The following is a 17,722-nucleotide window of genomic DNA, read 5'->3' as shown; positions in this document are numbered from 1 at the left end:
CAAACTAAAAAAAATCTGACAAAATTCTGAATCCTAACTGATTATTGGACCTAAATCCGGATCCATAGTGAATTAAAAAAAAAAAACTAATGAGTAAAACTTTAAACTACAAAAATTATATCTAAACAATAAAAAACTACACAACTTGATGTACGTAGGATCACCATTGACAATTCTAGCATTATTTGACTTGTTAGTTAATGGGTTAAAGTTGGATCCTTTTTGGACCTTAGTTTCCAATCGTATTGTGATATCTTTATGAGTTACCCACGTACAAAAAAGTTGTTTCATTAAATACAACTTGTTAGAATACAAAACATATTCTTTAGAGATTGGGTCAAAGCATATATATATATATATATATCCTTTATAAAAAATGTCATACTTTTCTTTGAAAGGCAAGCTGAGGTTAGGCAGACCCTACCAATTATACAATGATATCATTGGGATTTGAACTTGCAATGTCCCACCAAAAGATGACATGCACTAGCTGCTCCTACCAGACAAGCCGAGCCCTTGTTACCGCAACAAGTGTCATACTTGATGAAAACAAATATTATAGTTTTAGAAAAAAAAATTTGCATGATTCTACGACACTCAATGAGGATACCATGTGCATCCAAAAAATCTTAAGGTAGTCATATCATGGATTTCTTTTTAGATAGTAACTCATATGATGCTTTATTTTCAGCTTTCCTCTTGGCAATCTATTGATAAGGACAATTGTCTCAAACACATTAACCCAAAAGTTTATTTTCATTGAAGGATAAATAAGTAAGCTTCAGCACATTACCAAAGCATGAAGATGATAGTGCTCAACAATACCATTTTATTTTAGTGTGTAAAGACAAGGAAGCTATATTTTTTAGCATTTTACACAGAGACCAAGTTTATCGAGAAACCCAAAAAAATACGGTAATAATAAGTTCCTTTCTTGCATCATTATGAAAGATATTTATATAATGTACAAGCTATTTCTGAATGATAGTTTTGAAAATTTCAGAACATTTTAAAGTGTAGAATTTCATGACTAATGAAAACAACTATAAAAATGGTAATAAATCAATCACTAGATGAAGGTAATACCTTCAACTTTTGCTTAATAAAAAATGGGGCAAGACTTCATAAATCAACATGGACTAATTCCAATGGTTCTGAAGCCAAAAAGTTTGAAATCTCAAATAGCAATTTTTGCATCTTCCTAATCAAGTAACTTGAACAAAAATTATAAATTTATTTCTTTTCAAATGTCGAAACTTTGTTTTTTTCTAAACTTTGAAGAATTTTATACTCTAGATGTACAAAATAAGAATTTTCTGCGATACTCCTACTTATCTAAATGTCATGTTTGCCTTTGCAATATTATTTGATTTATCACATTGAGTTGCTCTCTAGATATAGGACCCACCTTTGCTTGGCCTTTTTTAATGACATTCTTTTTTTTCAGGTCCTTAACAACAATACTATGAAGATAAAATTCAAACATACATCTGTTATTATTAGTAAACTTGACAAGTCATAACAGATTCTTATTGATGCTTGGTACATGCAAAACAGCCTTTTAAAATGAATGATTTTTCATTTGGATTGAAGTTACCGATGTTGACCATGAGGAGACTTGTTCAATTCTCAACTGTGACTGATTTTGCCCCATGACCCATGATGTCATTTTTGCTTGTCATGTAGTAGCTCTCATATGGTGACGCCAAGATGCATTTTATACGGGGTTTTAGTCATAGCAAAAAAATGTGAAGCAGGTTATATGTTCCCCCCAACAAAGGCAGGTGCGTCTTCGGGGGTCCGAATGAGCACCACATATGTAAGCACATGGGGCTCGTATCCCCATGTGTATCAACATCAGTTAGCATCAGAGTCCGATGCGGTTGCAAAGACTTAAGTACCATTTCTCGTCATTCTCACTATGAAACGATGATCTTAGAAAAGGATAAAAATGTCCTTCATCCATAAAAGAGAGAATGATCTTAACTCTTCAAAGTCCAAACGTTCTGTTTTTGCCCTAAACAGTAAACTTCTCTGTTGTAACAGGAGCTCCTCGCAATATTTCGCTCTAAACGTTCTGGATCACCTTTTGACATCATATCATCTGCTGTAACATGAGCTCCTTTTGACGATGCACACTTTGTTGTCGTCTACTACCGTCAGCGCACTCTTTGTCGTCATCTGCTGCCATCGGAGCACCATTTGTCATCGTTTATTGTCATTGGATCACCCATTGTCATCGTCTGCTCGTGAAAATTAGTTAAACTATCAGAGAAATCGACATTCTATCTATTGTTCATCATGATACCATAATGCAAGCGTCGAACTAAGTAGACAGAGAATAGTGATTTATAGTAGAGATAATGGTGATAGCATCGAACTGAGTAGATAGAGAGCAATGATTTACAACAGAGATCAGATCAGAGAGTAGAGATTTACAGTAAAAATCATATCAGAGAGTAACGATTTACAGTAGAAATCAGATCAGAGAGTAGCGATTTATAATAGAAATCAGATTAGAGAGTAACGATTTATAATAGAAATCAGATTAGAGAGTAGCGATTTATAGTAGAAATTATATCAGAGAGTAGCGATTTACAATAAAAAACAGATTAGAAAATAGCGATTTACAGTAAAAATCAGATCAGAGAGTAGCGATTTACAATGAAAATCAGATCAGAGAGTAGTGATTTACAGTATAAATCAGATCAGAGAGTAGCAATTTACAATTGAAATAAGATCAGAGAGTAGCGACTACTCTCTGATCTAATTTCTACTGTAAATCGCTACTTTCTTATCTAATTTCTACTATAAATTGTTACTCTCCGATCTGATTTCTACTGTAAATCTTTACTCTCTGTTCTGATTTGTACAGTAAATCTCTATTCTTTGATATGATCTCTATTGTAAATCGTTGCTCTCTATCTACTCTCTTTTATTTATCCAATCAATTGTTTTATGACTTCTATGAGCTATATTCAAGAAATTTCACCGACTGTAATTAAGGAATCAAATCTAAAAAAAATACACAAAATTTGGGATAAGACAACTGCCAAAATTCTTCTTAAACTCAAATGAAAATATAATGGTCTTTCTTCTTTATGAGAACTTTATCATCATTTTGGATTTGGCCAATATACTAGATCAGTTTTGGTTTTGAATTTCCTTCTTTAACAATTTAGATGCCCTAAACATAGCCACACGATTATAGGATCACTACCTACACCTTAAAGCATTTATGGAAGAGCAGCATAGTGTTATGGATCATCTATTGAAAGGTTGGAGCAGGTCGAGTTTGTGGGTTTAGGTTCGGTTTGTAGTTGTATGAATTTGTTGGATTTTGGTTCGAGTCCTTTTAAGGTCTTAGACTGTGGGGTGGGTCTTGGATATCATGTAAAGGATGTTGCATCAGTTCCACTCCTCTCCTATGTAACCCCATCTTTGGATCTCATTGATGTATGCTATTTTTTGTTTTTTACTTGAAAAAACCACCCTAGGCACGGAGACTTAGTCGTGCTAGCTTAGCCTGCCATACTTCTTGCCACTGTTCCATCAGCATAAAACTCCAAGGGCTTACCTATCGACAACAAAGAGTCACCATGCTTCGGCTTAGACAGGATGTGACACCCATGGGATTTGAACCTAGACTGCCTATCAAACGGCTTATGTCCCATTCTTGTGCCAAACCCCTTGGGTCTTTGATGCATGTTATTTTGGTCAAATACTTGTGATCTAGATGGTTCAGTTAGTGAATATCAACATTTGAATCATAAAAAGCTGACCTTTGTATAGGAGTTTATGACAATTCCAAAATCAATGACGATAAAGATGCCAAAAACAATGCAATCCAAAGGTTGATTCTCATCAAATTGACTATGCATCTATAAAGTCATATTTAATCAAAACAACTTGATTCAATGAGATTTCATATGAGATACACTATGGAGATGACATAGGGGATTAGTGTAACCTAGGGGTGGCAATTGGGTCGGGTTGGCAGGTCAGCGTACCTCAACACAAACCCGACCCATTTATTAAACGGGTCGGCTGTGGCAAACACGAACCTAACCCATTTATTAAACAGGTAACCCGACATGACACGGTTAACCCGTTTAATAAACGGGTCGGGTCAAGTAAACGGGTTGACGGGTTAGCAGGCGAGTCGGGTTCAGGGTTTTACATTGAAAAGTTTACGGGTTGGCGGGTTAGCGGGCGGGTTGATGGGTCGGGTTTGGGTAAACGGGTTGACCTACCCACCTAACTTGCTTATTAAACGGGTTGGCGGGTTGGCATACCCCTAACACGAACCCGACCCGTTTAATAAACGGGTTAGGCAGGTCAATCCGTTTACAACACGAACCCGTTTAAGCCAAACCTGAACCCGGCCAAGAAGCGGGTTGGCGGGTCGTGTCAGAAATTGCCACCCCTAAGAACATATAACCTTTTTTAAATTCCAAGGGGTAAACTTTTTAAATTCAATAAAAAATGCTCACTATGGAAAAACATGGCAAGAAAACTCTTTTCTATGGAGGCGGTATAAACCACCTTTAATGTGAAATAAACAATGAAAAAGAGAGTTGTTCTCTCTGACTTTTTCTTAATAAAGACGGTGAACTAGTTTCACCGTGAGAAAATGAGTCATTTTCATTGCAAAGTGGTTCATTTCTCTCCATAACGGGTGAAACAAACGAGGCCTCTTCGATTTAACTCGCCTTTTCCTCACTTTTTCCTTCCCCAAGCCACCTGCACAATCATTCTCTGTCACCCCAACTTCTTTTTGTTTTTTTTTGGAGATTCAAAAAACAGTAACTGAGAAAATACAAAATTTTGTGATTTGAAATAAAGAACATTTTTCCATAAAAACGTATGATTCAGGGTCCGATTCTTGTTAAATCAACCATGCTGAATCCATGAGGTCAGAGGGGTGTGAAGATGGGGGATGAGTGGAACCAAATTGCTCTTGACACCCTTCTATATTTGCTGATCTGGGAGACCAGCCTATTGGTCAGCCAGTGTACCTTATCGCACAACCGAACCTGCTAGGTCAGTGTTATCAACCAACTGGGCGTTTTGGGTTGGCTGAGCGCGCACACACAGACGAGCAGCAACCCTACACCGTTCGGGTCCATTGTAATGAGCTTCTATCAGGGCTGGTTTGGAGAGACATTCTTGGCATGGGAAGATAAGGTATCTCAGGGAGCTTTTTATAGCTAGGGAAGTGGAAACACGGGGCTGATATGAACATTTGGGTATGCGTGTATGTGATGAAGTCTGCATGTGCATGGTGACTTGTGATCTTTGTCAGTTAGAAGAACAGGGGATCTCTGTAGCAGTTTCAATTGAACAAAGGGGATGTCCTGTTCAACCTGCTCTTCTCTGGCTGAGTTCTGTTGGAGATGAAGTGAGGATCTTTCGGTCGACCTGCAGCTGCCTGGGTGGCGACTTGTTCCATCTATCAACACACAACATTTGCTTTTGGACACACGGAAGGAAATCTTATGTACTATGATTTGTTTTGCTGGGGTCACAAAAGTAGCTGCATTTGGTAGCAGTGATAGAGTGGCTTAGACCTTTTAGACTGGTCCACTGTGGGCGTATTTTCCACTTCTGTATTTATTTTCTGTTATGTGACTGGTGCACCCTGGGCTATAGATTCTTTCTTTGAATCTTGGTTGGTTTGGTTATTTTCTCTTTCTCATAATTTCGGTTCAGCAGTCTGTGTTTCATCTCTCTTATGCATCTATATGTGAGATTGATTTCCGTAGCCTTTATTTTTGACCCACTGTTGTTTTAGCTTTTTCCATTTAAGTAATATAAATTCTCTTTTTCTTACGGAAAATGCATTACAGTTTTTCAAAAGAGAATTTCACTTCATTGAAATTACCATCTTATTTGTTTTGAAGAATCATGTGCTTCAGCACATTATCCTATTTTATGAAATAATGTCGCTTGCAAGTAGTTCAACTTAATTTGGCTATGTACAGGTTTGTAGATGACCCCTATGATCGCATTTGGACTCCAGATAACAATACTCATGGAAACCCCATCAAAGCTACTAGTGATTTAGATTGCTGCCGGGACTTCAAAGTGCCCTCTTCTGTTTTGCAAACTGCCGAAATCTCAAGCGTGCCCATCAATATCAGCTGGTCTGCAGAAATGAACGATCGCTTCTATTTTTACCCATATCTTTTCGAGTTCACAAAATATATGGACAATCAAACACGAAATATTACAGTAGATAACAACGGTGAAAATTGGAATGGTCCATTTTCACTTTCCTTCATGCATGGAATAGCCATATACTCCTTTCACCCGATGACTTTCGATCATTATTCCTTCTCTATATACCCAACAAATTCTTCCTTGTATCATTCTCTTATCAATGCATATGAGATCTACAAGGTTTATCAGGTCAGCGAATCTGCAACTTATGTCCAAGATTGTGAGTATCTCAATATGTTTTTACTCTACTATGGCTATATTCAGGGCAATACATTCTTGCTAACAAACTTAAAACTATTATTTTCCAGTTGGTGCAATCGTGGCAATCAAGGACAACTATCAGCTAAAGAAGAATTGGATAGGAGATCCATGTCTTCCCCAAAAATACGCATGGGATGGCCTTAGTTGTAGCTATAGCAATCCTGCAACGCCAAGAATCATTGCTTTGTAGGTGGCACTTACGCAGGCCTCTGTTGCCTGGAGGATGTACATATATGCAACAAAAAAAAATTAAGAATTCAATTAAATGGATGTTTTAATTAGGTTGCTTCTTTGTAGGGATCTTTCCAACAATGGATTAAATGGAACAATAACAAACTATGTAGTTCAACTGAACGCACTCCAGTCACTGTGAGTACCATGAACACCATCCGATTTTGGTTTGTGATTTGTGAAATCACTGTTGCTTCACTAACATATTTCTATGCAGGAATTTATCAAGAAACAACTTGCATGGTTCAATACCTAATTTTCTAGCATCGATAACTACTTTGTATCTACTGTAAGTAATGCAACGTTCAGTAGTAGATGGCTAAGCTTAGTCAAATTGGATGCATCGACATGAATCATGTCAATTTTTTAATGCAGAGATTTGTCTGGAAACAGCTTTTCTGGGACAGTTCCAAGTGCCTTGGCCCAAAGAGCAAGGGATGGAACACTAGAACTAAAGTTCAGTTCATTCCACACTCAATATGTAGTCATGTACTAGTATAGCACTTATGGGAGTAAAAATAATTGAATAATGAATGCATTTGATTGCAGGCTTGACAACTATCCCCAACCTTGTCAATCTGATACATGTGGTGACAGAAAACATAAGAAGATTATCATTCCAGTAGTGATAGCTACCCTCTTAATATTGTTCGTGTTATCAATCATTTTCATTAAGAAGAGGAAGAAAATACTAGGTACATCCAAATCTTTGCTTTTAAATACTAGAGATAGACTGGATAATAGGAGCTTAAAGAGTCAACCATCTAGCAAAAGCAAGTGTTAGTGCATGCACCAATATGTCTGTGCTTGTAGCCTTATGGTAACCATTGAGGATTAAAACTACTCTGCATTTTCTTACTGCCTTATAAGAACTTGTCTAATCGACATTGGATACCGGAAGCGCCCTTGGGAGTGGGGAAGCGCACTTCTCCGAAGTGCATTTCGAAAGCGCGAAACGTCACACCTCCTAAACGTGCTGGGAAGTGCACCAAAAACATGGGAAACGTGCTTCCCAATTTAGGGGAAATCCCTTTTTTCATTTTTTTTTTTGTTTTTTTATTTTTTATGTTTTTTTTATTTTTTTTGCTTTTCCCTCGCTTCTCGCTTCCTAAAATTTTGAAAGTTACTCGCTTCCGCTTTCCGTATCGCTTCCCACTCCCGCTTCGTCGACTGGCAACTCTGAGTTGGATAGCCTTTTCTTTTTCCAAGTTTTTTCTTCATGCTTTGAAGGAACCAAATTCTTTTAAATCCCACTACCCCCACCCTCCTCTCTGTGCCCGCCCCCCCCCCCCCCCCCCCACCATATAAAACCATTCCCACTGGTAATGTATTTCAGTACATTTTATTAAATCTGTTTGGATAAAGCATTTAATTGATCTATTGTTTAAACACCATGGTTATTTGCTTCATCTAGATAATAATGCAATGACAAGAGGTTCCACAATGCCACAAACTTTAGATGATAACGTCCAGAATAAAGCTTCACTGGCATTTGAAGGAAATCATGCTTTTACTTATGATGAGATCGTGAGTATCACTGACAACTTCAAAAGAGTTATTGGTAGGGGAGGATCAGGAATTGTTTATCATGGCCACCTTAAAAATGGTTATGAAGTTGCAGTCAAGGTACTAAGTATAGCTCTATCCGGAGGAGCCAATGAATTTGCTGCAGAGGTTAGTATGCTAAACAAATAGATTCTAACAAAAAAAGGAAAGAAGAAACACATCAGCCTAGTATATTGGTTTATCTTTGAAGGAAATGCTCATTAATGTCATGAATTAAATAACCATTGTAGGTTAAATTGTTATTCTTGGCATTGCACCATAAATAATGTTATTCTTGGCATTGCACTATAATTGTAGGTTAATTTGTTAACGAATGTTCATCACAAATATTTAGTATCCTTTATTGGATTCTGCACTGAAGGGAAGAATCTGGTCCTTATTTATGAATACATGACCAATGGAAATCTGAAAGAATTATTATCAGGTACAACCTCTTAACCTTGACGTGGTTCCATGACTACTATCATAAACATGATCAATCTTTAGTTCTTTTTATTTGTATTGCTCCTTTGTCGGGATGACGCCTAGTCACCTTGGCCTGTACATCTTTGCTGTTTCTTGGCTGTGACATTTTTTGCTTTTAAAAAAATTATTGGCATGGTAACTAAAGAGTGGATGAGGGAGGCAAAATACTCCATCTGATATTTGCTTATGACATTCACTTGTGGATCCAACCATGGTTAAGTCAAGAAGACAAAGTAAAAATTTTTGCGTCTACAAACGCTAGTGAGACAAAGTCATCTTATTATGACTCGAAATTCGAGTGCTAATAATAAGTACATAAGCATTGAATTGAGAAAATTGTTAACTAGCTAACATAATCTTTCCAGCCTCACGAGGTTGACCAGTTTGTTATAAGGGCACCCATCCACATGTCCAGAGTCCCCAGACATCACGAATTTGAATTCCCATGAGATCAAACCTGCAACAAGTGTGAAGTAGCACCTTGAGGCTAGTTTCTCCCATGGTTTACCACTATACATTGGCTCCACTAGGGCTCCATCCTTGTGGGTTCCTGTCATCACAAAAAAAAAATCTTTCCAAAGAGTTCCTATTAGTAGTTAAATAATATATTTTCCATTACAATTCTAAATAGTGATGACAAGCTATCCAGGGGCGTAGCTAGGATTCATGTGAGGGGGGGGGGGGGGGGGGCAAACAGAATTTTTTTTTTGAGATAAAATAAAAAATGGCTACAATTATTAATAAAAATCTATTTCATATGGACAAATCAAACTATTTGCTGCAGTCAGGACTGGGCTGGGCTACAAAAATGGATAAAAAAACTATTTCATATGGAATCAGGCCTGGGCTAGGACTGGGCTTTTAAAAAAAAAAGAAAAATTTAACTGTTTCGGGAGGCAGGACTGGGCTACAGCCCAGTCCTGCCCCCCCCTAGCTACGCCTTTGAAGCTATCTAACATGGACTCTTCTAACAAGGCACCGCACCCGCGTCACACCTGCACTCATGCAGGTGTGACACTTGGACACAACTCCTTTGTGTTTGGTGAAGTCAACCACACTGAGGTCTATTTTTGTCCAAAAGTAAATTCAGTTAACCCTAACAAGTTCAGTTTTATCTATAATATATATAGAGTAATGCTACGGTGCTCCGGGAGTACCTACTCACACATACTAGAAATCATGGTTGTAGGTTGTATATTTTCAATAAAACCTTATGGGTAAACTCAACATAGTTTATTTGATACGAATCATGCTTTGGATCATGTTTTTTGGACATAAAAATAGGATTTTTCAAGTCATGAAATTTTGATAGATTGTGAGCCATTGATTTTTAAAGGTCTTAAAAAACACACATGTATGCTATAATCACATGATCCAAAACTCTATTAAACAATACTTATATATCATATCTGACTGATCAACAAAAAAAGTTCAAGAAATTTAAAAATTTAAAGTTTCTATTAAATGGGAATAGGTACTCTGGAAGCACCCTATCCTTACCAATATATATAAATACATAAATGCACGCGCGCACGCACACACACACACACACACACACACACACACACACACACATATATATATATATATATATATATATATATATATATATATATATATATATGAGTAATGAGTTCCTTAGGCCCCTTCAAAACTCATAATTTTAAGTATTTTTTCTCACGTCTAACATTGTAGATGTGATATATAGGTTTTGTTTAATGAGAACCGGCTTTTAGATTGCTGGAATTTGACCTGTATGCAAGTTTTTTCAGTGATCCAAAATCAATGGCTATGAGGATACCAGTTTTTCCTGGCTCAAAAAAATATATTTGTTCGTCAAAAAAACATGATCCAAGAGTCGATTCTCACTAAATTTAGCATGCTAAACATATCTAACGGTTCAGATCTATCATAAAATACTTAAAATCTATGGGGCAAAACAAGAAATGAGGCTTAATATGTTTGGTTATATATATATATATATATATATATATATATATATATATATATATATATATATATATATATATATATATATATATATATATATATGAGTAATGCATTTCTTAGGCCCCATTTTTCGTTAGGTCTCGTTAGGCCACTTCAAAAATCATATTTTTAAGTATTTTTTCTCACGTTTAACACCACAAATGAGATCTATAGGTTTTGTTTAGCGGGAACCAGATTTTGGATTGTTGGAATCTGACCTGTATATAGGTTTTTCCATTGATCCAAAATCAATGGCTATGAAGGTACCAGTTTTTCCTAGCTCAAAAAAATATGGTTTTTGTCAAAAAAACATGATCCAAGAGTCGATTCCCACTAAATCGAGCATGCTAAACACATCTAATGGATCAGATCTATCATAAAACACTTAAAACCTATGGGGCAGAAGGAAAAATGGGGCCTAATATGTTCAGTTCTCTCTCTCTCTCTCTCTCTCTCTCTCTCTCTCTCTCTCTCTCTCTCTCTCTCTCTCTCTATATATATATATATATATATATATATATATATATATATATATATATCCGCACCTTGTTAATTTGATTTATTGCATGAATTTATGCATGGTGAATTGATGACATGATAATTGTTTTTGTTTCATTAATGTTAACTTAAACTGCTAAAAACTATATATACCCTCCCCGCACCCCTGCATACAAGTTTTTTTAAAGTGCCAAATTGCATCCGCACCTACACCTATGTGACATGGATTACAAATTCCATTTATTTTGGTAGTGAATCAGTTTAATATGCAATAAGAGAACCTCTTTCTAAATAATTAGCTTATCTTTCCAGATGATATCAGTCTCCATAACAGCCAAGTTGAAAGAGTTCTAAGGTAAATTTACAATTTACAATCTTATCAATCAAATAGCATTGAAAACACTTGAACATTATATGCAGCAGCCTTTTCCCACAGTATTAGCATTTGCTCTACCATCCAAGGCTTTATCATTTTTTATACACACTCTCTCTCTTGGCAGTCTCCACAATAACTTGGTCCTCACTGGATAATTTCTGTAATGTCTCTTTCCATCAACCTTATTCTTGTTTTCTCTTGCTAACCAACCTAAGCTCTTGAAATGACCCATCTATTCTTCAATAGTACACCATCAAATATTTAAACTATTATTGTAATGATCCAATCAAAAGATAAATGCAAGATATTACAAGAAGCACTAAGGCCAAATACACACCACAAAGGGTAACAATCACAAGCCACCAAGGGCCATACACAATTGCACTAAGGCACAAGAGAATAAGAGAGAGAACAACACTTAAAAATATTAAATTTTATTAATGCAATGCTCTTGAAAAAACATACAAATGGGCAAGCTCCCATATCTATACAATAGAGAGAAGGGAACAAAGGGGCCATAGTAGCTGTTAGGCATACCTAATGGCTAGTCTAACTAGTTGTTAGGCATGCCTAATGGCCAGCTTAATTGAGAAAATAAAATATAAAAAACAGAAAGTATAAAATAAATAAAAATAATATATAATACAATATATGTATAATAAATATATATACGTATACACATATATTACATGTAAGTATATATATATATATGTGTGTGTGTGTGTGTGTGTGTGTGTGTGTGTGTGTGTGTGTGTGTGTGTGTGTGTGTGTGTGTGTGTGTGAACAACATTATTTAACAACTACATCCAGGTTTCTAAAATTTTATGGGGAAATTCTTAAAAATAGAATTTGTTAGCACATTCAGCTATGATGTCTTTGATTGCAAAATCTCTCTTCTAACATGAACAAGAAAAACTTCACTAAAAAAATATGAAATTAGAAAAATAGATATAATTGCACATCGACCAATTTGAAAACAAGAATCGAGTTAGTTGGTTTTGTGAAGAACTAATATAAATTAACAATTTTGCAGAGAAGACAAGTAGGTCAAGAATTTTGACATGGGAGCGTAGACTTCGAATAGCCCTAAATGCTGCGACAGGTTCCTCTCTCTCTCTACATGCTTGCATATGTGCACATGTACTTGTGCTTCGCCTTCTAATGGAGCTTTTTTATTTTTCCTTTAGAAGTGCGAAATGAGAAATGATAGTTGAAGCTTTATAATGCAGGGCTAGAATATCTGCACTCAGGATGCAAGATGACAATCATTCATAGGGATATCAAGACATCTAACATCCTTTTGAATGGAAAGCTAGAAGCAAAAATAGCAGACTTTGGATTATCCAAGACTGGACTTCCTGAAGGGAGCAACCACGTATCGACTAAAGTTGCTGGGACACCTGGATACATAGATCTTGAGTATGAAATAGCGCTTCTCTTTATTTTGTTCATGAAAAAACAGATGTATAACATAACGACGTTTTGTTTTGTTTGGGCTTTACCTGCTTTGCTATGAAAAGTTAAAATCACATCTTTTAACTTAAACATTTGTACTTAATGAAACACAACATTGAGTTAACCTAACCCAAGTGAAACAATGGCTTTTTAAGAAACCAAAGAAGATAAATTCTTTTAAATTACATCTGATAAATATTTTGATGCCTTATTAAGCATTCATATTTTTCTCTTTCCTATGACCAAAAGTTTATTATTTTAGCTATTCCATAGTTCAATCACCAATCATTTTTTTTTCAATGTTATAGTCTTAAACAGGAATAAAACAAATATCAAGGAAGATTTTGGTGTATATTTCGGAAGAAAGAATGCTTCATCATTATATGTGTTTTATGTTTTCCAGGTACTACATGAGTAACAAGCTTACTACCAAGAGTGATGTTTACAGCTTCGGTATAGTTCTCCTTGAACTAATCTCAGGACAGCCTGTTATATCATACATAGGTACCGAACGTGTTAACATTATCGACTGGGTCAAAGGCAAGCTTTCTACAGGAGACATCACGAGTGTTACTGACCCTAGGCTTCAAGGGCATTTCAGTATCAATTCCATTTGGAAAGTTGCAGATATTGCAATGAGTTGTACATCAGAGATAGGTACTACAAGGCCTACAATGAGTGATGTCCTTAACGATTTGAAGGAAGCTCTCAAGATAGAGATTGATCATCGAATAGACCAAAGTTCAGCAAGTGAAACAAATCCAAGTTATGTGTCTTCAGCTGGCTTTACTCCATCAACCACGGATTCATTGATCTGTCCTTCAGCAAGGTAGTATGAGTTTTGTAAGATGATGCATAACTTCATCCTAGCATCAGGTATTGTAGAATTGTATGGAAGGTGTACAACTTGAAAACTTTAAGCTTACAGAGCATTTAACAATCAAGGATTGTGACAGATCTGTTACACAAAGCATTACTCTTTTCTTATATTTTTTTTGTACCAAGCAAATATTTGAAGTTTGTCTCCTTTCTGTAATCCATCACCACATAATATTGTCAACTTTACTATAAGAACACACATCACCATTGATCTCTCTCTCTCTCTCTCAAACAGGCACATGCACAGACAGAGCTTAATCTTTGCTGTTATAATATTTCAGGGTCGTTATCAAAGATGAGAACAATTTCTACTAGATCTTTTTGTTTTTGAAGAACCGGAAAATTTTATTATAAAATTGAAGAATTAAGCGCATAAAAGGCCAAATTGATGAGATATGTCACTTTGAACCTTCCAAAACAAAAGAAACATAAAAAAACAAAAAGACAGAGGTCAACCACATAATGGCAGAAGGCAGAAGGAGAGCATTAAATCTTACTTACGAACAGGAATGCAGAGCATGAGTGTATGTTAGAAAGCTCACCTAGGGTTGGCTTCAAGAGAGGATGGCATTGTAGCTATGGAAATAAGTGAAACCCAAATATATAAATAAAAGGGGTTCATAGTGGGTCTTTGGGTCAATATTGGGTTGAGATATGAATAGTAGGGGAGCAGGTTATATCTCCCCCCCCCCCCCCCCCCAAAGACGACCGGTAGCTACATCGTGTGTTCGGGGGTCCCAATGAGTGCCACGTAAGTAAGCACATGCGGCTCGTATCCTCATGTTTGTCAGCATCAGTTAGCGTGTGGTTGCAAAGACTTAAGTACCCTTTCAACTCCATTGGTGCTATAAAACGACGATTCTAGAAAAGGAGCGGTTGCAAAGACTTAAGTACCCCGAAGATGGTTATTTAAGACCCAGTCCCTGCACTGCAGAATTATCCGAGAAAGGAATCCCCCATGAAGAAGGCCATGCCCTCTCTCACTCTCTCCCTTCTCTTTTTGCCTCTATGCACATCCAGCAGATGATCCTACACTGCTCCATCAAGCACCGACTGACCTGCACACTGCCTCTGTGCACATCCAGCAGATGATCTTATACTGTAGCATGGTTCAACTTGATGAGTTAGGGAGCCTGATTCAGAGTTTTTGCCCTTACAAGAGGAGGGTCTTGGGGCTCCCCCCGGCACGGGTCCTTGTATAAATTGTTTCTTTTCTTTCCCTCTTGTAACTGTCGAAAAAGAGCAATAAAGTATTTTGTTTAATCGTGATGCTCATATGTTTCCTTCGGTTGTTTCTTGCTCGAGGTTTTCGTAACACCCTTTCCACCGATTTCTATTTTTTTTCGCTACGTGATTTTCGTAAATCGCTACTCGATTTAGCGATTTTTTATTTTTTTGCTACGCAATTTTCGTAAATTGCTACTCGATTTAGCGATTTTTCATTTTTTTTGCTACGCAATTTTTGTAAATCGCTACTCGATTTAGCGATTTACGAAAATCATATAGCGATTTGCCATTTATTTTCGCTACGCGATTTTCATAAATCGCTACTCGATATAGCGATTTACGAAAATCGCATAGCGATTTGCCATTGATTTGGCAGGGAGGTGGGTCCTGTCGGAGAGCATGGCGTCGGAGGTCGAGATGAGGACCTCCCGGTGCCAGAACTCGATGAATGCCCACCAAGAGTTGAGGTTGTGAACGCCCGTGTTGAGCAGCGTCAGGGTGACCTGGAAGGCATAGCCCTGATCGGAAGTATTACCGACGTAGGGGTAGATGGATTGTACTTTGAAAGACTCCGTTGTAGGTGTATTGGAGGAAGATTTTGTTGTAGGTGTCCCTCGAAGGTGACGGAGGGGCCGCCGTAGTCGGTTGCCCACTGGACGAGAGCAACATTCCGTCCACTGTTAGCAGAAAGAGGACGACGATCACCGACTCTTTGTCTCCCTTAATACCGTGTTTCACGGAGAAGGAAGAAGAAGAAAATGATGACAGAAAGTTCAAACGGAAAAGAAAGAGAGAGTGTTTCAGGTTTGTTTCACTGTTTGGACTTTGAAGAGTTAACATCATCCTCGACTTTCTAGATTGAGGATATTTTTATCTTTTTTTCAAACCATCGTTTTCCTTTTTTTGAATAGAAGACATTTTTGTCATTTTCTCGAACTGTCATTTCATGGCGAGAATAGCAAGAAAGGGTACTTAAGTCTTTGCAACCACATCAGACTCCGACGCTAACTGATGCTAACAAACATGGGGATACGAGCCCCATGTGCTTACATACGTGGTGCTCATTGAGACCCCCCAAACACGCGATGTAGCTAACGATTGAGGGGGAGAACACACACCACCCTCTCTAATAGTAGTAACTTGGCTCCATGATTCACTTATCTTGTAAGGCTATATAAGCCAAGGGTCTTTGTAATTCGCTCATCCATCTAATAATTTTGGCCCCCCTGCTTCCCCATCATCAGCCTGCCCCTCTTCTTATGCCACTAGTCCCTACCACGACCACTTTATCCCCCTGGCAGTGCGGTGACTCGCTGCCTGACTCAGTCGATCCCTTGACCCGTGTGCTTGGCGGACCTCTCTCTGCCGTTGTCTCCCACCTTGGTTGCCACCTTGGCCCGACATGGCAGGACTTGATTGAATCTGAACTAAGGGAGAAGAACGACTCTATGCTGACATCCCTGCGTAGGGTTCAGCAGTTCCCGAGGTCGGCAGGAACGCGAAATGAGCCTACAGTGACAATGCCAGTCAGACTGCGGTGCTCGACCCCACAGGCTAGGCCCGTTGTCCATCGATCATGAAGACGCTGGTGTGGAACATTAGGGGCCTGCGCGGGTCCAACAAGCAACTCTTGGCAGCCTAATCCGCGACAAAAAATTTGACCTTATCGACATTGCAGAAACAAAAATGGAGTTTGTCAGCCTATAGTTCGTGCGCAGCATCTGGCGAGGATGTGAGGGCAACCACTGCCTCCCATCTTCGGGCAGATCAGGGGGTATCCTGCTCATGTGGCGAGGTTTGGGTCAGCTATGTCATTGATTTTGGGCTGGTTTTACATCGCAACCTCCTTCCCGACCCTTCTCAGTGGGGGCCAAGTACCTTTGTTGTCATCTATGGGCCGGTCACGAGGACTAGGAAGAACACCTTCTGGTCTGAGCTAAAATCCTTGGTCCTATCGTCGCAACACCCTTGTATCCTGGCAGGGGATTTTAACGTTGTGCTCTACCAATTAGACTCCAACAAGCGTATATGTAGGAGAGACGCAGGGGTGTTCAGAACCATTGATTAGGCCAGTTTGGTCGATCTGCCCTTGGGAGGGGCCTCTTTCTCTTGGTCCAATAAACGACCGGACCCCTGCCTCTGCAACCTCGACCGAGTCCTCATCTCCAGAGGCATACTCGACCTCATCCATGACCTTGAAGGTTGTATCCAACTGCCCTCCATCTCTAATCATGACCATGCTACTATTTCTTGGGGCTTGGGCCTAAGGCGGGGCAAGCGTTTTTGGTTTAAGTGCTGGTGGATGAGTGTGGAGGGTTTTCATGATCTTGTTCACCGTTCATGGTCTGAATCGATAGATGGGACATGGGCGGCCTACCTCTTACATAGAAAGCTTTTCCCCCTTCACAGAGATATCAAAATATGGTTGATATCTAAGACGTCCAAGTTTCAGTTGATAAAAGGATGGGAAGCTGGGCTTCTAACATTGTCCTCAGCACCCTCTGATCTAGCATCGAGACAGGAGGGCAAAGAAGCGGGCTCCACAACATCCTC

At 38.2% G+C, this 17,722-nt stretch overlaps 1 protein-coding gene across 2 annotated transcripts in view; it reads left to right on the top strand.

Moving 5' to 3' along the window:
- The window catches only part of LOC149820232 (putative LRR receptor-like serine/threonine-protein kinase At4g29180), a 36,652-nt gene extending 22,619 nt beyond the window's left edge, over window positions 1–14,033 (top strand). For both annotated transcript variants that reach the window (XM_089983420.1, XM_089983421.1), the window contains exons 3-13: window positions 5,985–6,442; window positions 6,531–6,669; window positions 6,781–6,852; window positions 6,932–7,003; window positions 7,090–7,170; window positions 7,264–7,409; window positions 8,129–8,388; window positions 8,578–8,704; window positions 12,642–12,710; window positions 12,838–13,027; window positions 13,467–14,033. In XM_089983420.1, the coding sequence (XP_089839546.1) occupies window positions 5,985–6,442; window positions 6,531–6,669; window positions 6,781–6,852; window positions 6,932–7,003; window positions 7,090–7,170; window positions 7,264–7,409; window positions 8,129–8,388; window positions 8,578–8,704; window positions 12,642–12,710; window positions 12,838–13,027; window positions 13,467–13,896 (2,044 nt within the window). In that variant the 3' untranslated portion in view covers window positions 13,897–14,033. The remainder of the gene's footprint in view (window positions 1–5,984; window positions 6,443–6,530; window positions 6,670–6,780; window positions 6,853–6,931; window positions 7,004–7,089; window positions 7,171–7,263; window positions 7,410–8,128; window positions 8,389–8,577; window positions 8,705–12,641; window positions 12,711–12,837; window positions 13,028–13,466) is intronic.
- Window positions 14,034–17,722: the final 3,689 nt, after the last annotated feature.

The sequence above is a fragment of the Nuphar pumila genome, chromosome 12 (genome assembly GCF_984573655.1).
Source record: "Nuphar pumila chromosome 12, dmNupPumi1.hap1.1, whole genome shotgun sequence".
Classification (NCBI taxonomy): Eukaryota; Viridiplantae; Streptophyta; class Magnoliopsida; order Nymphaeales; family Nymphaeaceae; genus Nuphar; species Nuphar pumila.
The sequence above is the reverse complement of the archived record's forward strand: the minus strand, read 5'-3'. Positions and strand labels throughout refer to the sequence as shown.